The 22,627-nt window shown below is 43.7% G+C and overlaps 5 protein-coding genes across 5 annotated transcripts; 2 read left to right on the top strand and 3 right to left on the bottom strand.

The window, feature by feature from the left end:
- Positions 1-462: 462 nt before the first annotated feature.
- On the bottom strand, positions 463-2,064 carry CkaCkLH20_12725 (chitin deacetylase; the record flags this gene model as incomplete). Its single annotated transcript, XM_038895437.1, has 7 exons — positions 463-811; positions 876-916; positions 989-1,039; positions 1,137-1,194; positions 1,249-1,564; positions 1,615-1,634; positions 1,694-2,064. The coding sequence occupies 7 exons, from the start codon at positions 2,062-2,064 to the stop codon at positions 463-465; spliced, it is 1,206 nt and encodes a 401-aa protein (XP_038739269.1).
- Positions 2,065-6,682: 4,618 nt separating this feature from the next.
- Positions 6,683-8,080, top strand: CkaCkLH20_12724 (pap2 domain containing protein; the record flags this gene model as incomplete). The annotated part of the gene is made up of 2 exons (XM_038895436.1): positions 6,683-6,930; positions 6,988-8,080. 2 exons carry the CDS (start codon positions 6,683-6,685, stop codon positions 8,078-8,080), a joined length of 1,341 nt encoding a protein of 446 aa, XP_038739268.1.
- Positions 8,081-9,123: 1,043 nt separating this feature from the next.
- On the bottom strand, positions 9,124-10,166 carry CkaCkLH20_12723 (uncharacterized protein; the record flags this gene model as incomplete). The annotated part of the gene is made up of 3 exons (XM_038895435.1): positions 9,124-9,600; positions 9,682-9,927; positions 10,107-10,166. The coding sequence occupies 3 exons, from the start codon at positions 10,164-10,166 to the stop codon at positions 9,124-9,126; spliced, it is 783 nt and encodes a 260-aa protein (XP_038739267.1).
- Positions 10,167-16,777: 6,611 nt separating this feature from the next.
- On the bottom strand, positions 16,778-20,157 carry CkaCkLH20_12722 (uncharacterized protein; the record flags this gene model as incomplete). The annotated part of the gene is made up of 3 exons (XM_038895434.1): positions 16,778-17,485; positions 17,538-19,715; positions 19,774-20,157. 3 exons carry the CDS (start codon positions 20,155-20,157, stop codon positions 16,778-16,780), a joined length of 3,270 nt encoding a protein of 1,089 aa, XP_038739266.1.
- A 761-nt stretch (positions 20,158-20,918) lies between these two features.
- CkaCkLH20_12721 (tho complex subunit 3) lies at positions 20,919-22,206 on the top strand (the record flags this gene model as incomplete). Its single annotated transcript, XM_038895433.1, has 6 exons — positions 20,919-21,031; positions 21,091-21,164; positions 21,231-21,469; positions 21,523-21,889; positions 21,941-21,985; positions 22,043-22,206. 6 exons carry the CDS (start codon positions 20,919-20,921, stop codon positions 22,204-22,206), a joined length of 1,002 nt encoding a protein of 333 aa, XP_038739265.1.
- Between the last annotated feature and the right edge of the window lie 421 nt (positions 22,207-22,627).

The following is a 22,627-nucleotide window of genomic DNA, read 5'->3' as shown; positions in this document are numbered from 1 at the left end:
CGTCTACAATGTTTTGTTGCTCACGCTTGTAGTATGCCGCGATTGTTTTGGTTCTGGACCCTCCCGGAGCCGGAGCCGGGCAACGGCACGTCACGCATGGCCCTAGCATCCCGGTCTCCCTCGTCATGTATGCAGGGTCTCGTCCTATTCACTCGCTTTTGAACCCGATATATGCAGAACACGTAGGGTCTTGTAAGCACGAGGAGCAGGAGCGATTGCGGGCACAGACGTTGGGACAGACGTTGGGACAGACGCACGACGGGATGCCACGAATGAGCGACCAAAGTGTGACACTGTAGGCAAGCAATGCGAGTTCAAGCAAGGATTTCTGTTGTGCATCATAGGCGAACCGTCCTCATTATTTATATACATCATCGTAGTTCTCTCATACATGTACATATCCACGCAAATGCAAATGAAAACACAAACACAGCTCCATCCAGATTCAACAGCATCTACCACTCAAGCACCCAACGTGGTGCGAGTATCAGCGCGGTACCAGTTCTTTCTGGGATCTCCGAGACAATCCCCCAAGGTAACCATCTTCTTGCCCTGGAATTTCTGCAGCATGTACTCGGTGAGATTGTATACCGTCTGCTGGTGAATGTCATGGCCGATGACCAGGAAGTTGTCGGTGGGCGCCGGCTTTTCAGCGATTGACTGGTCGACGATGTCTTTAGACTGTTGGATCAAGGCAGGGTCGTCGTGAAGGTAGTCCTGGGTGTCGAGGTCGAAGTAGATGACAGAGTACCCCAACGCGGCCATGTCATCCTCGCAGCCACACTCGGCGGTACAGGAGGAAAAGGGGGGTCTAAAGAGGCGAGTCTTAGCCTGACATTGCGAAAAGGCATTTCATCCTAGGTCGAAAGATTTACCTCATGTAAGTAGGGAAGACGCCGATAATGTTGCGTAGAGCCTGTGAATCGTTGAATTAGATTGCAGGTCGTGAAACAACACTTTTCACTTTTGGAAGGAAAAGTAAACAAACCATTTCAAGCTTGTACATCTCATCTCTGCGCTGAGCTGAGGTGATCTGGCACTAGTAGGGCATTGTATGTCAGTATTGTCATCTCATAGTGATCATTATGAGGGCGGGAGATTGTGTGTATCCGGGACACACTGCGTGAGGAACATACCAGATCTGCATGAGACCAGGTGTGACTGGCAATCTGATGTCCCTCGGTAAACATGCGCCTTGCATGCGATATTAGCTTGCAGCCAGAGGCGATGAAGTTTGGGGCTGCTCACTTGATGATGTTTACCCACGGCAGAGTCGGGTTATCGATCTCACCCTTGGCGTTATTGTTACCCGTAACCATAAAGGTAGCCGAAGCATTGTACTTCTTCAGGAGGTCCAGCAGGTCATTCGTGTACTTGTCGGGGCCATCGTCAAACGTCAAGGCCACATCTCCTGGGTTGATACAGCTATAAACACCTGGGCCGCCGTAAGCAACATCGCCAAGCTGCGGCCGAGCAATGCTCGACGTGTTCTGTCCCGACGGCTTCTGGTTAGCATCACAAGCGGGTCCGAATTGGAACAAACAATCCGGAGCTCTGCAGTAATCTGGTATCTCAGGTTAGAGGGCCTGTTGTGCGACGAGAGCATAATCTTACCAGGACCGGTCCCACAGAACCTGTTGAGAGGTTAACTAGACATGCTTCGCTGATAGAGGTTATACGGAAGCTCACTAACCCGGAAGCAGAGCAACACTCATTCGCAGCGCAAGACGCGTTTCCGTTGTTTGGCCCGCACTGAGTATTGCCGGAATCGCCGTCACCACCGTCACTTCCAGTGGCAGGACCACCGTTTTGAGTACAATTGCCGAACTGGCTCTGACATCCGTTGGACGTCAGACAGTAGTCGTCGGTGCTTCCACACCATCCATTGACGGAGCAGCACGGCAGATCGGTAGGGCATGAGTATGCATTAGGGTTCCCCCCGTTACCGGTAGTTCCGCAAGTGTTGTCAGGCGAGGGGGCTCTGCGGAGGATGAAGGAGGGCGAAGCCAAGGCCCCGAGGGGCAGAGCCAGGGCTAGCACGAGGAGCTCGAGCTTGGAAGACATATCCAGCTAATACAGTCCGAAGAACAAGAGTTTTGTAGGTGGTAATTAGTGAGTAAAAGCCGCGATCTGGGATGCCCATCAATCTGAGCCAAGAAATGCGGCGGCGGGAGCCAGTTTATATGGATCGTGGAGATGCGGATCGACAACTGGTGAGCCAGAGGACTATCGGAGGCGGACCGGAATGTATCATTTTCGGTCATGGCGGCCCAAAGGGGTTCACGTTTGAGAGTCAGTGAGGTGCTAGATCAAGCTTAGAATGAAGCTTAGTACACCACCATCACATCGTATTACGGATGAGGCGCCTCCAGAGTTATGGAAGGCTTGCACTGCTGCAAAGGCCACCGACGCCGTCGCCAGAACTTGGAGCTAAGGAGCAAATAAGGATGGCCTGGGGGCTGACGGCGGCGGTGTGCGCTTCGGTAAAAATGAGTGTCGTTGCGAAGATAGAGACGATAACCTAGCTGATGCTCACCACCAGGGCCGTGGGTAGAGGTCCAAGTTATCTTGAAACGAAGCTACCATGTTCTTGTTTATAGCACGATGGCAGCTAGATAATTGGGAGGATGCGTCCATCTCGAAGAAAAAGATCTGAATTGACGGGAATCAAGTAGTGACCGCAGTCGTGATTCAAACTGAGGTCAAACATCACAACCGTGGGAAATGATGCGGAGTCGGAGGATACCAGCGGCATCGGCATCGGTGAATAAAAGCCAGCTTCGATGTACAACGCCGTAAGAAGGGCAATAACACGAGACTGAGATCCCGGGTAAAGATCAACGAAACAATAAAAACTTTGTGTTTTGTCCTGGCTTCCGGTGGCTTCTTCGCAATGTCGAAGCGGAAGCCATTCAGCGACCAATTCGGCTCCACGGCACAAAAGCCAGAGGCCCTGACATCAAGGCCTCGAGGCTGTGTGGTGTTCTCAAAGCGCATTTTATTTCGTCTAAAATAGGGCACTTCGAAAAAGACGACCACCCGGGATTCGTCGTGGAAGGGGGAGAAGATTTCACAACAAGATGACGGGCTCCGTGAGCCCAAGGCTACCCGGGGTGCCGGGGCACTCGCCGGGAGTGGGGCCGCAACGACCGGCAGGTTCAGCAGCTTGAGAGCGGGAGCTACGGGGTTATCCGACAGCAGTAGACGACGTTGAATCGGGAAGGCGCTGGTTACGAGGCTGAAGTCGCCTACTGAATGAACCTGAGTCAATTGTGTTGAGCTTTGCCACCGGGCGTTATTGGCATTTATTAGGCTACACAATGTTGAAGGTAAGTCGGCGCGGATCGGAGAATTCCCCCAACACAGTAATTATAACAGTAAAGCATCGGGAAGTTGGGAGCTGCCGATTCCCGGCTCCAGGGGCCACCCTTTTCGGGGGACGGGTGTTAGCTATCGTCATCTGCAACACCCATCATGCTGGGAATGGGAAAGACTACGGACGGTGTTGCTGGCGTTTGCTGGACGAAGAAAGGTCAAGCCGATGGAATGAGAGGACGCAGTACGTACAACATAATCCATCCCATCCATCCGTACACGCAAGTTCAAGGTTGATGAAGAGCAAGAGGAAGAGAAGGAAGAGGCTGGGAGATTCGGGGTGATTGCGGCGCCACAGCCTTTCACACCCTCTGCGCTCATCGCGCGCATCGCAGCTCGCGACGGCGCAACGTGGATTTTCGGGACGAAGGACAAGATGCGGTGGCTTTCAGTACAGATGGCCCTGTCATGGCGATCAAGTGGAGCAAGGTGCGAAACGGGACAATTGCGCGCCCTCCATGGCGACGGTGGCCGAGAGTGCCGGGAGGTGCGCGCGCAACGCGCACCTACTAGACTCGATGGTGTCAGTCTCGTTGCTGCATGTCTCTGGTTGTGCACTGCCTACCAGCGTACGAATGCTGAGTACTACGTAGGTGAAGTAGCCGACTACCTCTACCACAGCGAAATCGAGATGAACAGCGTATCCGTATCCGCCTCGTTAGCAGTTTTGTACGAATAGACGTCAGTGCCAAGAGCTCGGGTGTTTTCACCTGAAGTTAGAACTTGGCAGGAATGGCAGCACAGGAAGGCAATCGGGTTCCAAAGTGAATGACCAGTTTTGTTGGCACTCACCACCAGAACGGCGCGGCCAGTTATTTTGGAACCCGAGTGGAAGGGTCTGAGAGAGGTCGAAGCGGGCATGTACGTAGGTCCCGTCGTTGTGATGACAGGCGCCACGATCTCAACGGTCCGTCATCAGACGAGGGCCTGCTCGCCGTCAATACTCTGGACTCTGTGTCCGTACCTTACCCACAGACACCTAGATATGGATAAGAGTCTGGTCGGGCTACCTCGGGCCGTGGAGATGCGTGAATGCTGGTGCTGGCGCGTACTGGGCGACTCGCGATTGATCCAGGCCACGCGTTTGCGACATTGGCAAGGCTATTCAGTGCCGGGTTACCGACCAACACACGGCACCACGGGTCAGGGGGCAAGAGGTCGAGAAGCCAGGGCAAGCCGCAAGGCAAGGTATCTGTATTTGTAGGGAAGTCGAAGCGGAATCAGACCCGGCTGTGGTCCAGAAAGGCTGGTGAGCAAGAATCGTAGGGTTGACTAAGGCACCTGGTTGAGCAAAGACGACGGCGACGGTATCCGTATGTTGCAGAATCTGCTATGTGGTGTAATTGCGCAATTAAACAGGCCTTGGTTCACACAGGAGCATAGAGAATGGATTGGGAATTTGTGTTGCAGGTCGATGTCAAAGTGAAGCTGACGAGCAGCTTGGCAAAGTCAGAAAGTGTCAGCATCTGGGCTGTGTTCACCCTCCAGTGTGAGGTCGGCAAGTCGGGTGTTCATCTCTGCCTTCCTTCTCCACAGCCAAGGCCCAAGCCACACTGTGAGGTGACTGGATCGACCAACGAGAAAGCTCCATGCAGAGCGCTAAGGTGCCCACCCATACCACGACTTTTTACGGGGTTGCGGCGACTAATCAGCCATTCGGAATCGACATGGTTCGCTAAGGTAGGGAGGGAGGTACCTACCTTAAGTACTTTTCGCAGTACGTACCTGTGTATTAGGTAAGATACCCCTGAGCCCCTAGAAATCGTTTCTCATTCAGGGACCTGGACCAGAGGTGAGAAATTCCCGTCCTGCTGGCCGCAGTCGCACCAGACGGGGCGGGCGCCTCCCCAAACATTTGATTTCAAGGCCCTTTTTTACTTCCGTTCTCGGTAGCTGTCTGTTTGCCTCGTCTTGCTGATGGGTTTGCGAATTTGGAGAGGAGGAGACGGGAGGAGGGAGACAAACAAAAGAAGGGGACCGGAAGGTGCAGCGTCCGAAGTCCGACAACTTCAACCTCGACCATCACATCAGCCGAAACGGCCTACTACAAGGACCGGACCCCTCGCTGCTAAGAGTGATTGAATACACCTTACCCAGGTAGGTAGGCACGCATCGACGTACACTTCCAGACGACTTTGGAAGAGGAATACAGCGCACTTCCAAGACTGCCCGTTTGACTTGCTGCGCAATGCGTGTTGATCAAGATGGCACCTCGCAACATTTCTAAAGATAAAGATGCATCATGTTGGACGGAGCGTCAAGTCGAGGTACGGATGGATGAGCCCTGTTGTTCGACTACTGCTGTGTGTCCGTGTAACAATTAGTAGGTACCTACCTACCTCAAGGTAGGTAGGTTCTCTCACAGCTGAGAATCAACCATGAAATACCTTAGTTATACCAGCTGAAGGGCTGAATTTGAATCGCCTTGGTCAACAGCACTGCCACGCGACTGCTTGCTGGATTCGTCACGCTGCGTGCCTCTAGTTGCTTAGGATTGCCGACCTCTCTCTCCTCTTTCTCTACTGTCTCTCTCTATCTTTCTTTTTCGCCTCCCGTCCGTTCCTTCCTCTAGGTATCATACTACAAATACCTTACTGAATTGATCTGATCATTGAACCGATCTGATCCTGTGACCGGACTTTTGACCGGATTCCGTTTGCCGTCTCACCCACTCCACTCGCCAAACAATTGTCGCCCATTCAACGTTTCTGCCCTTTCTCGGCGCTACGTATTTTACTCCATTTCTTCTCAGGCCTCCTCCTCCTCCCCCTTCTTCACGGATATTTACCTAGGCCTTCCTGATTTGACCCTGAGCTTACCCAACGCGGCCCGCATCTCACCTCACAGGCTCCTTCCGCCGGCGCCGGGGAGAACTTGACTCGTCCTTTCCCTTCCGTGACTCGGCCTGGGAAAGAATTCGAGACCAGGCCACTTTGCCCAATTCAAACAACGACCTTCTTCAGCCCACCACCACCCCCGGTTCCAGCCAACCTCAAACTGGACTTGGACTGTACCTCCATCGACGGCGTCGTCTGCGCTCGTGCGGATCCCTTCCCCATACGAATACCTAACACACTTGAACTCTCTTTCTGCTTTCCCTTGCGGATACCTCGTTACCTACCTATTCGTACCTACCTTACCTACCAGCCAGCCCGCCCGCGCCCAGCCCGTAAGGTAACCACTACCCAGGTACCTTGCCTTACCAGTCTGGTTCACCTGAAGTAGCTTGGACCCCCCCCCTCCGGATGACCTCTTTCTTCTGCGAGCCTTCTTCTTCTTAAATCTTTCTCTTCCTCCCCTTCGCCTCATGTCCTCGTCCATCCCCCTCGCCAACCTATCGCCCTCGTCGAGGCCCTCCTACTACAAAATGCCCGAATCACCAGCGCCATATGAGCGGCGCTCAGTGCGTCCACGTCGAGGTCATTGGACCGCCTCCTTGATCGGATCCTATGTCTTCGACTGGTTTGTCTTGCTCGTCACGGCAGCCATCGCTGGTGTTTTGGGAATCGTTACCCCAAACAAGCGACCCTTCTCCGTCATCGACCCAAACATCTCGTAAGACATCATCGAACCCTCTCCAGTTTTCTACTCAACCGTACTCACGTAATCCAGCTTTCCGTTCACCGAGCACGAAACCGTTCCCATGTGGCTCGCCGCCATCTGCGCCGTTCTCGTCCCCATCATCGTCATCGCCCTCGTCTGCCTCGTCCTCGTCCCCGGAAACACCGTTCCCAAGGGTACTCCTAAAAGTCTGATTTGGAAGCGAAAGCTGTGGGAGTTGCACGTCGGTTGGCTTGGTCTCGCTCTCGCCAGCGTCGGCGCATTCTTCATCACCAACGGCATGAAGAACATGTTCGGAAAGCCTCGACCCGATCTTCTCTCCCGCTGCCGCCCCGATCTCGACAACATCCAGAATTACATCATCGGTGGCACTGTAGCCAACATCACCGGTCTGACCGGCACCACTGGCTTTGGCCAGCTCGTCTCAGCTGCAATCTGCACCAACACCGACAAGCACACCCTCGATGACGGCTTCCGCAGCTACCCCTCCGGTCACTCTAGCGCTTCTGCGGCAGGCCTCATTTATTTATCCCTCTTTCTCGCCAGCAAGTTTGCCGTTACTATGCCATTTGTGGCCACTAACAGCGATGCGTCCTCTCATTCGGCTTTCCCCTCCCGCCTGCAAAAGTCTAGCTCCGAATATGAGCAAGTTCGATCAGGAGAAGGGGGTTCTCTTAACCCCGACTCCGCCGGCGCTGCCAGGATTCTCGCAGACCACAACAAGATGGTCACTGCGGTTCGACGTCAAGCCGCTGCGCCCCCCATCTATCTTCTGGTTATCGTTGTCCTACCTTGGTTCGGGTCTATTTTCATTGCAGGCTCTCGTTGGTTCGACTTCCGCCATCACGGATTCGACATCCTGTTTGGTTACTTGATCGGCGTCTTCACCTCTATCTTTGCTTTCCGTTACTACCACCTACCGATTCGTCAAGGCGCCGGCTGGGCTTGGGGTCCTCGCAGCCATGACAAGGCGTGGTGGTCCGGAGTGGGCTCATACAGCTATGCGACCGACAAGGGAGACTTCATACGCTCTGGCGACGAGGAGGAGGCGTACATGTCCCGCCCGGTGGACCATGCGACCTCTACTCAATATGTGGGCAAGACGGGTTCCCACGACGGCTCAGGCCCGGAAAACAGGTTCTGACATGTGTGTATTAATGAATGGAGTGCGGAAAAGTAGTACCCAATGCATATTTCACGGGGCAGGTTGGGCATGATCGGAGTTCTACGGTATACCACCCGCCTGAATGAACTTGGCGGTCTGACGCATTTATGTTTTGATTTTTGGGAGCCAGGCACGGCATACAGATACGATCGGTTATGGAATAGACTAGCAAATGAAAAGCATAGGGGAGTATTTGTGAAGAACTCGATCGTCTGCTTTTAACGTCCCTGATCCCGTATCATTTAGCAACCCGGCGGCGACCTTGCCCCTGAATGGTTTCGCAAACCAGATTTTCCTCTTTTTACTGCCAATGTCGGCTGTGTGGGGGGGGGGGGGGGGGGGGCGGGGCGGGGGGGGGGGGGGGGGGGGGGGCGGGCGGGGGGGGGGGGGGGTTGCAAAAAATTTTTTACATTTTTTTATTCCAATGGCGGTTTTTTACCCCCCCCCCCCCCCCCGTCCAAGATGCGCTCTGGTAGCTGTAAATGCTCTGGGCTCGCACAAGAAGCCAATCCTCCTTCGCCGTCCTTCTCGGTTCACTTCATGCCTGTCAGGCATCCGTGCTCGCCGGAAAGTTTCAACGAGCGCTTGCCACCAAGTTGTTGCCAGCTAAGGATCTCTCAGATGAATTTGACGGTATACGCTTGATGTGATTCGAGCGGTCTGCTCATACGCAACTCCGACGCTTCATATCGTTCCAGGACAGCCCACGCAAATAGTTCTGGTCACGCGAATCAGTCGAACAGTCCGGGTCATACCCGATGCCGCGTGTGAACCTCGTTCCACCCGACGGAATATATACGTCACATGAGGCCAACAGGGTTGGATCATAAAAACCGTTATATCATTACTCCGCGGACCGAATCTACCAATGCAATAGAAGTAAGAGCATTGAAACAGGCCCGGGTAGAACCAAATTGATTGCTTGCTCAACATCGCGTGCCCCTTAATTCCCCGCCTGAATCCTCAAGTCTGCATCGACGACAATGGGGAAGAAGCCAAACCGTGTGATGTGACCGGATGACTTAGGCCATGGCGACGCCTTCGTTGCCAACGGCCACCCGATTATCAATGCCCTCGAATTCGACGTCTTCGTCGTCTTCATCTTCCAGAAGTTCATCGTCTCGAAAGCCGCTGTCAACCTCCATCTTCCTCAAACGACGACGCATCTCGTCCTTCTTTTGGTGTTGCCACCGGATCAACGCCGCTGAGGCATGAACCTTGAAGCCGTACACCCGCGGCACGTACCGTTCGGCGCTTTTGGTGGGAATGAGGGCCGGGTAAGCCTGGAAGATGATGTTGTGGAATGAGGTACCGAAGTATGCGCCGTCAATGGCGGCATGCCGTGAAGACTTTGGGTTGTATATATCCTCGCAGCGAGCGCAGTAGAGTTTTACTGGCTTCATGTTGGGCACGTCGGAGAGACCCATGGGCAGTAGCGGGTGCGAGTGGCACATGACGCGCGGGCATTTACCAAAGTCTGCCTTCTTGTACTTCTCCAGCTAGAGTTCCCCGTGTCAGTCGCGTACGTTTCAACGTCTGGAGTTCCTCCATCCTCGTTGAGGCAAAATTGTAAAACTTACCATCTTGGCGAGGCCCCTCGTCGTAACAATAAATCGGGCGTGAACCAGGCCATACAGGTGTCGAGCTGACTTCTCGATCGTCTCCCTCATCTCGTCGTCGCAGTCGAGGTCGAAGACATCTGTAATGAGATCGAGCGCATATTGGTAGTACTGAACCTCCGTGTTTAGTCCAGTTAGGTTGAAGCGGTCCGTGAGGTAGTCTTCGTCAATTTCGCAGAAGTACTCGTTGCCTCGAGAGGATATGAACTGCGCAACGCCCCGTTGTTAGCAAGCACTGTTCTCGGCCGTGGAAAGCAGCGATGCCCGGCCACCATCAACTAACGCGCGTCGGCGGGTCGTGATGTGTTCCGGCATCAAAAGCGTGGAAAAGTCCTCCGAAGGTCGTCCTGATAGAATAACAAATGCCAATAGGTTCGGCTACTCACCCAGTCGCGCCAATAGCTCGTGTAGTCGCTATCCGACTCGCTGACGAAGTCGTCCATCATGGTGAAGAAGGTGCGACTCGTTCGTGACGAGCCCTCAGAGCATGGCCAAGTCGTCGCTCGAATACGATACGCTCGTGGAATCGCGGGGACGATGGGGGTGGAGATGCCTGGCGAGTAGGAAATGTCTACAGTTGGATTGTGGTTGACGCCGATTCTCTGCGCTCCAACTGCAAGGCAGAAAGTGGTTGGCGGGGCTTTCTTTTTGGTGCGGGCGGTCAGGGGAGGGGGCGGTGGTCCAGACCCGGAGTTCTGTTTGCCAGGGGGTCCAAAAAGAAGCTAGGGGGGCGTAGAGAATCTTTAGGCCTATATTATATAGAATTATCCCACCTATATAGTCTAATATAAAAAGTTTTTTTATTTAGATATATACTTATATCTATATATAATATAGGTTAAATTAGTAACTAAGCGCTACTTAACTTAATACCTACTCTAACTAAGGTTTCTATTAGCTTACTATCTAATTAGTATTAAGTATATATTAAACTTCTACTTAATATCTATAAAAAAAAAATTTTTTCCTTAAAAGTAAATAGATACTATAATATAATATAATAATAAGTAAATTACTATATAATAGTACTAAAAGATATAGAGTATATATTAAATATATATAGATATCTATCTTAATATCTATTTATTAATATATTAACCTAAGTATTAATTTAGCTATTAATTCTAGCTATTTTAGCTTTTATTATAATATATATATATATAGTATAAGTCTATTTAAGATTAAAACTAACTTTATTATAAGTAAAGTTCTTAATATAAATTAGAATTAATATCTTAATAGTAAGTCTTTAACCTCTACTTAATATATACTCTATTAATATACTATATAGTATAATATATAGTAATTACTATTATAATTAATATATATAAGTTTAAGTCCCCTCTTCTTAATACTAATTAAATATTAAGTATATATATAGAGGCCCCTATTATAAGTATTTATCTTTTAGTAGTTAATAGTAATATATAAGTTTTACTTCTTTATAGTATTATCTCTATATATACCTAACTTATATATTTAGTTACCCTATTATTATTAACTTTAACTCTAGTATTTAGTATAGCTATTACTATAATAATTAGCTCTCTATAAGTATTCTACCTATATATACTTAATATAAGCTCTAACTATATATAGTTCTACTATTATATCTATTAATAGTATCTTAATATTAATATATTATATACTCTAAGTATATATTATATATATATTAATTTAATATAGTTATTAACCCTAATTATAATAATACTAACTATATTAAGGAAACTATTAGTATAAAGTTTATAGATTATTTAAGCTTAATATATATAGAGTATTAATTTAGCTTATAGTAATCTTAAAAAGTATATCTACTTTAGTAGCTAGTATAATAACCTCTTTATAGAGGAGCCTAAATAAGTTTAATTTATATATAAACTCTATATATATATAGCTAATACTTAATATTAGCTATAGCCCTCTTAGTAGTTATATTAATAAGTTATATAATAAAATAGAGTCTCTAGTATAAATATACTTTATATTAGCCCTATATATATATAGCTAATACTTAAATTTAATACTATTAACTCTACTTTTTATACTTAATTTAAAAGCTAGTTCTATTATATAAATATAATATATATTAAACTAAAGGATATTATTTACTTATTATATACTTACTATCTATTTAGCTAACTTTTAGCTTAAAATATAGCTATAACTTAAAATAGCTAATATATATAGGGAGTATATATATAGTATATACCTCTTTTAAACTTTTTACTCTTCTTACTAAATACTTAGGTAAGTATCTTTAAGTTATTTAATAAGAAGGTATAAAGTATAGAGTAAGTATATATTAAGTATATACTCCCCTTATTTAAATTATATATAATAAACCTACTAAATATTAATATAACTAAAATAGAATAAAAACTTAAGCTATATATAGTATATACTAAATATAAATTACTAATATACTTATAGAAAGATATTAGTCTTATATTTACTCCTTCTTCTAATAAATATAAAGTATACCCTTATCTATTATATATAATATATATACTAATTCTATATAAAGAGAACTTAGACCTTTAAGTATAAATTAAGCTTTAAGTTTCTTAGTAGCTTTATTACTACTTACTATTAAGCTAAAAGTATATCTAATATATATATATCTTATATAAAAACTAATCTTAACTATCTTCTAGCTACTAAGCGTATTAGTAATAAGTATACTAAGTATAATACTTTCTATAGTAAGTTTAATATCTATATTATATATATATATACTAACTTAAATTTAAATATAGTCTTTAAGTAGCCTACCTTTTAGATAGATATAGCTTTTATATATATATAATATAAATATAATATAAAGTATCTTTTAATATTAAGTAAGAAACTTTTAGTTTAATATTAGCTTAAGCTCTATATATATATAGTAAATATAGAGTAATATATTAAAATAAAAAATATTTAATTATAATATATTTATTATTTATACTTTATATATATTATATATATAGATATAATACTCTTAAAAATATAATCTATTAAATAATATATTACTATAAATAAATAATAGGTATTTAATATATTATTTATATATACCTATCTATTATTATATATATACTTAATATATATTAATAATAAATAGAAATTAAATCTATTTTAAGCTTACTCTTTAACTTAACTTAGCTTTTATTTAAGCTTTATAATCTCTACTTTTAGGTTATACTTTTACTTTTAGTACTTTAGGTTTTAAACTTACTTTTAGAGAATAATAACCTCTTTATTCTCTTTTTAATCTTCTCCCTCTTATATTTGCTAAATTAGATACTTCCTTAAGTATAATATAAAAAGAAATAATAATAGAGGTATACTAAATATATATTATATATATATTTAACCTCCTCTTTATATTAGAGAATCTCTAATTAGGATTAAGTAGTTAATATTTAAGCTTAAAGTTAGAGAGTTTAAGAGGTTAAAGGGGTTAAAAGGGATATTAAAGTTAACTTATTACTATTATATATATTATTCCTATTATTAATATATTTAGTATAAATTTATTAAGATTTAAATAAGCCTTAAACTATTTATCTATTAATATAGGCTTTAACTTAAAGTAATTATATCTATATATATAGTAATTTCTCTAAAGATAATATACTTTATTTTAGTATTTATTTAATATATACTCTATATATATAGGCTAAATATATACTTTAAAACTATTAAAAGTAATATTTACCTTTAGCTTATAGTAGAGTTATTCTTTATATAGCTTAACTCTATTAAATTTATAGTTTTCTATATTAATATCTATTATTAAAAAGGAATCTTATTAACTAATTAGATAAATATAATAATAATCTAATTTACTTTTTTTTATTTAAATTAAGACTTTATTTTAAAATATTATTAGTATATAGTAGAAATATATTAAAAGTAGTCCTCCCTTAAGGTTACTTTTTATATTTAATATAATTAAATATTAATAAAGTAGTTTAAAAACTTCTTTTATTAGTTATATATAATATAGACTTTATAGAAGATTAATAAGTACTATAAGTATTTATTCTATATTTATAAAGGGTCTTAAGTATATAAGAAATTACTAAACCCTATATAGAAATTAAAGTTAATATATACTAGCTATATATTAAGTATATATATACCTACTACTTATTTGAAATCTATATCTATTATAACTATATATACTATAGAGTATAAAAATAGATATAAATACTATTAATAAACTAATAAGCTAGAGACCTCTTTAAGTATAGTAAAGAAATATTTAAAGATTAATTAATACCCTTTATATATATTTATATTTATCTAAATATAGATATTAAATTCAAGACCTTTTTACTAAAAGTTAATATATATAGTATATATATACTATAGAGAGTAAACTTATACTTTACCTCTTCTCCCTATCTATAGATCTTAAATAGATTTATCTTTTTATAAACTATCTTATAGGATAAATTAACCTTAAGGTAATAAGCCTTTTAGAATATATTAATACTTTTCTAAGCTATATAAATAATATAGAAGTTACTATTTAATAGAATTTAAACCTCTTATATTTATTAATTTTATATATTTTTAGTTTTATTTAAAGTAAACTCTTACTAAATATCTATATAGTATAAATATATATATTATATTTATCCTATAGGTATATACCTATAAATCAGTATCCTTTTAGGTACTATAAAAGCTATACTTATTAAATAAAAATAGTAATTTTATCCTTATTAAATAATACCTTATTTATATAAATAATATCTTATAAATTACTTAGAATAAGTTAATACTAAATTTAATATAGATCTATTAAAGTCTTAAGTAGAGTAAGAGCTTCCCTATATATATATTTAGCTTAAGTATAGAGTAAACTTAAATAATAATATATATATATTATAATTAATATAATATTAAGCTCTTAAGAGAGGCTAAAAGTAATTTAACTTATAAATAAGATTAAAAGATAGATTAGAAATATTAATATATAAGAGTATAAGCCTCTATTAAGGAGAAAGATAAATAGAAACTTAATAATATTAAGAGGGATATAAAAGTTAAGTTTAACTTTATATAGATATATATTAATAGTACTTTAGCTTTAAAAATAAGAGAAGCTTAATATAATATTAATATATACTCTATATATACTTAATACCTACTAAATATCTATTTACTATAGGTTTAATATATTATATTTATATTCCTAATATATATATATTCTTATTTAGCCTCCTATATATTAATAGAATTATATAAGCCTTAAAGATATTAAATATTAACTTAGTTTTAACTTTATAGAATATTTATAGTATAATATTATAATTCTAAATAGTTATTCTTTATATAACTAATAAAGGTAATCTATAAGTAGTAAAGTTAATATATATTTAATATATATACTTAATATCTTATATATATACTATTTTATTAAAAAATAGAGATTTACTACTTAAAATAAGTTTACTTCTCTTAATAGAGTAGAAGTTAAATAGGCTATAAATATAAGCCTATAAGATTTTAATTCTAAATCTAAATAATTATAATATAGAAACTAAATATAGAGTAAATATATATAAAGTATCTATAATAAAAGTATATAAACTCTTCTATATATTAAATAAGTTACTCTATAATTAATTTTAAAACCTCTTATATATTATAGATTAACTTTAGCTAGATATATACCTCTTTAAAGTTACTCTTATTTTATTTTAAATTAAGAGTAATAATTAAGAGATAAGTAAATTTATAGTATTTAATCCCTCTATATTAATAAGATTAATATTAAACTTAATTTAAAGCTTTATTAAGCTTATAGTAAGTATAAGCTTAATATATATTTAATATAACTTTAATATACTTTAAAATTAAATATAGCTTCTTTTAAAGCTTATTAATATAATATATTAAGTATTAAATTATTTATATTATATTTAAAATAATCTATTAGGTCTCTATTTTCTTAAGATTAAAATCTTTTATATTATAAAGAATATAATATAGAATTCTATTTTAATAGGTTTTTAGATATATTAATATTATAATATAATTTTATATTATTAATATAGTAACTTTATACTTCCTATTATTAATAATAAGTATTTCCTATTTCTTAATAGTATCCTATATATAGTTAGTATATATAGGGTATATACTTACTATTAGGTAAGTAGATATACTATCTTTATTAAGTCTATATTATATATTAAGTTAAGCTAAAACTCTATAGATATTAATTTTAAATTATTAAAATACTTAATATTAAAGTTAAGCTACCTATTTATTATATATATTAATATAGTAATTAAGTTAAAGTTATAATTATTTATATTCTTAATAAAAAGTAAAGATTAATTATTATTCTCTAATTTAGAGAGCTTAAAATTAAGATTAAAAAAAGGATTATATTAAATAAGAGAAAATAAAAAGGTAATAAGATTAATTTAAAAAGAAGCTATTATAAATATAAGTTTAATTAAAGTTAGAATAATATTATAATAATAATAAAATAATATTAAGATAATATTAATATAGTATTTAGTAGATACTCTATATATACCTAGCTAAAGTAAGACTTAAAGTAAAGCTAGATAAGTTTTATTACTTATATATAGTTATAAGATATTAAATATAGATTATATTACTAAATTATTTTAATATTAATATATAGTAACTTCTATAATATATATATACTATATATAGGTACTATATAACTTAAATAACTCTTTATAATAATAGCCTAAATATTCTCTAGGCCCCCCTAGTTATAATTTATACCCCCCTATAAATATAAAACCCGTTGAGACCTGCCCGTCCGCCCGGCGGCGTGCATTAGGTACCTACTCCTTTACTAAGGTAGGTATCTCATGCACGAGACCTATGCACAAGTAGACTTACGCACTTTAAATCCGGCTGAGATGAAGCTATTCTTAATGAGCACTCGACTCGAGTACGAACATATTGAGGACGGTAGTAAGAAAGACATCACACATCAGAGCATGATCAAAACAAGTCTAAGGCCCGTTTTCTTTCTTTCCTTCTTTTTTTGGTCTTTTATTGAATGCCGAAGGACTCAGCGCCCGTCGGAGCTGAAACTAGCAGCATCGCTAACAGATTGGCCCTCTGACTCCATCTCATCGCTATGCTCTGCGTACTTGAGTCCTAAGCCATTGATGGCTCGATTTCCCGGGCTAGGAACCCCAAGCCTCGTCATGATCCCAGAAGAGTTTTGATCGCCTCTTACTGTTATATTTACGCCCTCCATTGCCTCACGGAGGGAGCCACCGGTTTCGTCCATAGCAGCCAGGAAACGCGCCAACTCTTTACACAATTCGTAATCGCCCTCTTTCATTGCCCTGGATAATAGTCGGACCGTCTGCTCTGATGCGGAGCCGAGCTCGTCCAGAGTATGAAGGATGATCAGATAACCACCTGCGGTTTTGAGGGATCCTCGCTGAAGAGACTCTTCGAAGAGTTCCTGCACGGGCGGCAGGTAGGCGAAGAGTGTCCTCCACTGCCTGACCTCCGTCTTTCTCGTACATTGCACCACAATGTCAAGATACTGCTTGAATGATGACAGCAGAGATAGAACACGGGGAAGAATTGCATCCTCCGGCGCTGGCCCCGAATCCACTTCGTCATCCAGGACTTTATGAAGTAGAATCTCTAGCGCATGCGCAAAGTATTCTAGATTCTGATACTGCTCCGACAGCTTGACGGCGTCCACAGCGCGGTTCTCGGTCAGCAGGAAGCGCAAGATGTCAGGCAGGAAAAGGTGCGTCTGTGATGAAAAGTTTAGTAGGGTTCTCCGGAATAAGAATGAGGTCACGAACCCTTATCGTGAAGCGAAAGAAGGAGAAGCTTATGTCTCGTCGTTGCACTAGATCGGCCTCGACACCAAGCACAATACCTTTTCCAAGTAGGGTCGAAAGGGGATAGAAATCTAGCGGAACCGATATTGTTTTGGGAAGATCTCGCGAAACCTCGTTTGCTGCCGCCCGAAGCACTTCCTGCACGTCGGGCCAAAGCTTGAACTCGTGGCCATCAAATACCCAAAGGGAGTTCCGCAATGAAACGCCTCCGCTCGCACCCGCAGCTTCTTCAGAATGCGCAGCTGTCGCATCCAGATGCGGTTGGTCTCTCATGCTGACGTGGAATTCCACGTTTTGAGCGATAACCTTCATGTCGTACTTGAGATGACCTTCGTGGTTCAATGACGGCTGGAGCAACACCAGCTTGGCATCAACCAGGAACAAGACCGAGGCAACTGCAACGTCCTGGGACGGATCTCCGTCAAGCAGCTGACTGTCCGGCAATATCCAGCTTAGACCACGAACTCTAGCGGGAGACCGAACGATGCCGTGGAATGCAATCTGCCCAAGCTGAACCAATCTTATAGAGCCGCCGGAAGGCGCAAAGATAAAGTGATAGAGCAAATTTTCGTACGTATAGACGAGCAGAGAGTCCTCACCTGACGACGCCACCAAGACTACTGGCGCGGGCAGCTGCTGAGTGTGAAGCACAAGTGAGCTGTCGAGAGGCGACTCTCTCGAGTAGAGACGCAGCTCGTGCGATTTGTTTGCCTCGACTGCAGCTACGAGTATGTGCTGGTACCAACACATGCTGCCCCTGACTTGAAACTCATTTTCCATAGCTTCATTGACAAACGTCTTCCAACGCCCACTGTTGACGCTGTAATGAGCCAGGCCTCGCCGCCCAGCCACGGCCACATACCGCCCATCTGGCGAGATCACAGTATGGCGAATCGGCCACTGTTGGAGTAGATATGCTTGCGGCACTTTCGTCGTATGCCACAGGTGAGGCTCTGCGGAGATACTTGCTAGATCCGGCAAATCATACCCACGGTATATCATCACATTCGTGCTTGTCTGGAGCACCGTTCGCTGCAGATTCGCCGCGTTGTAGCAACCCACGACCGCACTCCTGGCCATTTCTAAAACCCAAACCGCTTCGTGTCGACGATTCGTGATGAGAAGCTCCGAGCCACTGCCGAGCCAAATCGCGTCACCAACGCCAGAGATCCAGTTCTCGCCGTTCGTCTCAACGATGGCTTCATGAGCGCCGAAACTGTGACTGCCAGGCTTTCCGTACACGCTCCAGATGGCCCAGCCGTTTTCGAATCCGGCGAACAAGCAGTAGCCGTCGGGCGAGTAGCTCAGGGTGGCGAGTGAGCCTGACACGGTCGCTGACACGGGATTCATGTGTGCGTGAGATGGCGGGATATTGCCGGCATAGTCTCGAGCAGAATAAACACGTATGCTGCCATCTGCACAACCTACAGCAATGAGTGAGAACCTTGCATTGATGACAGCTCTTTTGGCGAATTCCTCAGGTTTCTGTGGCGTATGGAAACAGTGGCCCTTGAACAGTTTTTTGGGGTCAACATCCTGCGAGTCGGCTTGGGAAGCTTCCCGCGGGTGCAAACGCTGCACCGCATATACCCTGCCGTCGCTCGTGATCCACGTCGATAGGTTCATGGGTCGATCGTGCGTCATTTCCACAACGGTGATCTTCTTCTCCAGCCAGCCCATTCGACTGATAATTTCTGTTTTGGTTTGGCTTCCGCTCTGGTCCGGGGTCCAACGAATGCATTGGATAGCTGCCGGTTTGCGCGTTGCCACGACCAATTCGTCATCCAAAGCCAGTGCACTTTCTATGCCTGCGTCGACTTTGATAACCATCCTGAAGCGAACGCTGACGTCGCGAACCCCCTGGCCCTCGCCCGGACCCCAGAGGTATTGGTCTGGCGTTGCACTACCCGGTCCCCCGTGGTGGGTTTGACGACGACGTTGGACGTTCGCGTAGCTTGGAAAATAAGGCTTGTAGACTTGAGCCTCGGAGTCTGTCGCCAAAGAGTATGTGATGAGGTAACCCAAAGTCGTTCGAACGACGAGAATCGCCGAGTCGGGCCGGATCAAGAGATCAACGTTTTCTCCATACGTCTCAAGAGATGATTCGGAACGGACAACTACTGCGAGAATCACTGTAGGCTGAGGCAACATGAGCATGGGCAGATACAAGGACAGTGCCGAATTCGAGGGGACCAACCTTCGCTTGCCATATTGCCATGGATGTAGAGGTGATGACGGCAAAGAGCTGACCGCCGCGGGATATGCGAAGGGCGAGGATGGGATCTTTCAAGGGCAGGTTCGTGTTGAGACGCGGCGACTGGCGATAAATGGCTGGATCTTGGGCGTCGTCGTCGTCGACTGATTGAATGGCCGGTGTCATCGGTGTAAGGGGAGCCGCCAGCTCGACATCATCACGTTGCGACGGTGACTGAATGGCCGGGTGCGAAGACGGCGAGGATCCGTCGGCGGATCGGTTGTCGAAAGGGCTGGGTATGCCATCGTGAGAGACGACTAGGTTGAAGGCAGGACCAGATCTGCTGCTCGTTGCAAAAATCCTGGGGGTTCCTATGGGCCAATACATCTCGGCCGACGCTTGGGTCGATTATTCGTATTCGGTGCGCTTATACCGTCGTAATGGCAGTTTGTTGTCGAAGACGGCGATTCGAAAGGCCGGGGCGCTGGTTTCTTTTGTCGAGCTCGAGACAGGCAATGGTCTGATCATGGCCGCTGCTGAGTTCAATCAAGAAACCTCATATTCTACCAAGAGATAATGGTACATCAAAGTCCCCGGAACGTGCTATTGGAGGAAAAGGAGAACAACGTCGGGGGTAATTATGGTGAAGCGTCATGATGGGTTTGGAGGTCGGTGGGAGCTGGAGGTCATCAGGTAGGTAGCGTTTGGGCCACCCTGGAGCTCCCTCCCACTCCTAGCTTACCCACAAAAGGTATCTACTACATAGTACCTAGGTAGTAAGGTAAAGTACATGACCTACCTGGGCTTACTACACGAAGGTAGCTTTGTGTTATGTAATCACTCAGCAAACTAGGTGGAAGCGATCCAGTCACACCTTACCTACCTAGGTAAGGTACCCTGTGACGCGAGCCCCACTGACTGACTGCCCGGACTGGACCTGCACTGCCTCCGCCCATGCTGCTCGTCTACCTCATGCGCTGCAGCTACGAATACAGCCCTGCAGGTTGGGACGAAGTTGCTGGGCTAAGGTCGGAAAACACCCAATTTGAACGTGCGCCTCATCCTCTGGCAGCCTGGCTCATCCATCACACACGCAATTCAACTCACACCAGCTGGATCAACATAGTAGCTCATTCGGAGTCACTGTCATGACGCTCCCTCGAACACGACCTAGCCTCTCCAAGGAGAGGTTCCCTACCTACTTGGCGAACTTGAAGAGCCAGGCTTACCACGATCCAAGCTCAAGTTCTCGGGGGCATAGGTACTGCCTCACTGTTGAGGTTGAATCAACTGGACGTATTTGTTAACTTTTGCGTTCAGTCTGAGATCCATTGCATGGAGCCCACTGGGCACGTTGGTCGCGACCGGGTCATCAGACAAGACCTTACGAGTTTGTATGCTTGTGTTTTTCCTACTATTGGATTGAGTATGTGAGCTGATGATGTATCTCACATGGCCAGGGAACCCGGAGAAGCCTAACGTACGCTTCTCTACGGACTTGAAAGGCCACACGGCCCCTATTGAAAAGGTCGCCTTCAACCCTGTCAAGGATGCTGAACTATGCAGTGTCAGCAATGACGGTGTTGTCAAGTTCTGGGATGTTCGGTCCAAGACTTGTGTCAACGAGATCAAGGGCTTAGGTGACGCCTTCACCCTAGCTTGGGCACCGGATGGCCAGTCTCTAGTCGTTGGCAACAAGGTTTGGCAGTTCCCTCACGTCAAGCCCGACGTCCAAGACTGACATCGGAATAGAACGACAACATCTACGTTCTGTCACCAACCCAGCCGACACCGTTGGCATCTCACCAGCAACCAGGCCAGACGAACCAGGTTGCCTTTTGTTGGGGCGGCAAGAAGATCTTCCTCACCACTGGGGAGGGGAAAACTCGCATATTGACATATCCGGACTTCCACCCCGCTTTCGAGTTCAATTACGGTGGTGAGCCCAAAGAGTTCCATCTGAACGGGCACACGTCTTCCTGTCTCTCAACTGAGATGCAGCCAACTGGCCGCTATCTTGCCAGTGGTGGTTCTGACTCCATCATATCCCTTTGGGACACGGCAGACTGGATTTGCCAGAGAACCATTACTAGTATGGTCGGCCCTGTGCGATCTATCAGTAAGTCGTTTCACACGTTTGTCTGCACACAGAGTTGCTAAAATATGTCAGGTTTTACGTTCGATGGCAACTTTCTGGTCGGCGGTAGTGACGAGGGTGAGTTGGTTCATGCCAATAGAACGTACCTCAGCCACTCATACTCATGATTCACAGGCTCTGGGTTGGACATTCGACACGTCGAGTCCGGCGATCAAGTGTACACGCTAAAAACAGCTGGACCTTGTCCAGTGGTGGCTTGGGCGCCTACTCGATACTGCCTTGCATATAGCGATCTGGGTATTCTTCGCATCGTCGGCGTCGACGCCGAAAAGAAGTAAAGGGTTATGAGTGTGATTCCTTGCAGGGATTCAGAGGGCAGTCAGTCGGACGCGATACGAGAGCCGCATGGGCCCATGTATGAACAGAATATTCAAGGCCTGGTAAGTCGGACGACGGGTAACCCAACAGTGGAAGCAATGTGGTAGGCTGTTGGGGCTTTTTGAACTAACTAACCACGCGGCAGATGGTGAAGCGAAGGTTTGAATGGCTGCAGTCAAGGCCACCAGCCAAAGTGTGCGACGATGGCGATCGAGTAATCTGACAGCATGAGAGATACTGCCAGGGTCAGAGTGAAGATTTGAAGTGCATAATGACTGCAGTAGAGTGGGAGGGAAGTCAGCGCGGGCCAACTTGAAGCCGACTGTCCTCGGCGGGTGACGGGAGAACGATTAGAGCGATAATGAACCCGCTTATCCCAGG

The sequence above is a fragment of the Colletotrichum karsti genome (genome assembly GCF_011947395.1).
Source record: "Colletotrichum karsti strain CkLH20 chromosome Unknown Scaffold64, whole genome shotgun sequence".
NCBI lineage: Eukaryota > Fungi > Ascomycota > Sordariomycetes > Glomerellales > Glomerellaceae > Colletotrichum > Colletotrichum karsti.
Note: the sequence above shows the minus strand (reverse complement) of the source record. Positions and strands in the feature narration are given on the sequence as shown.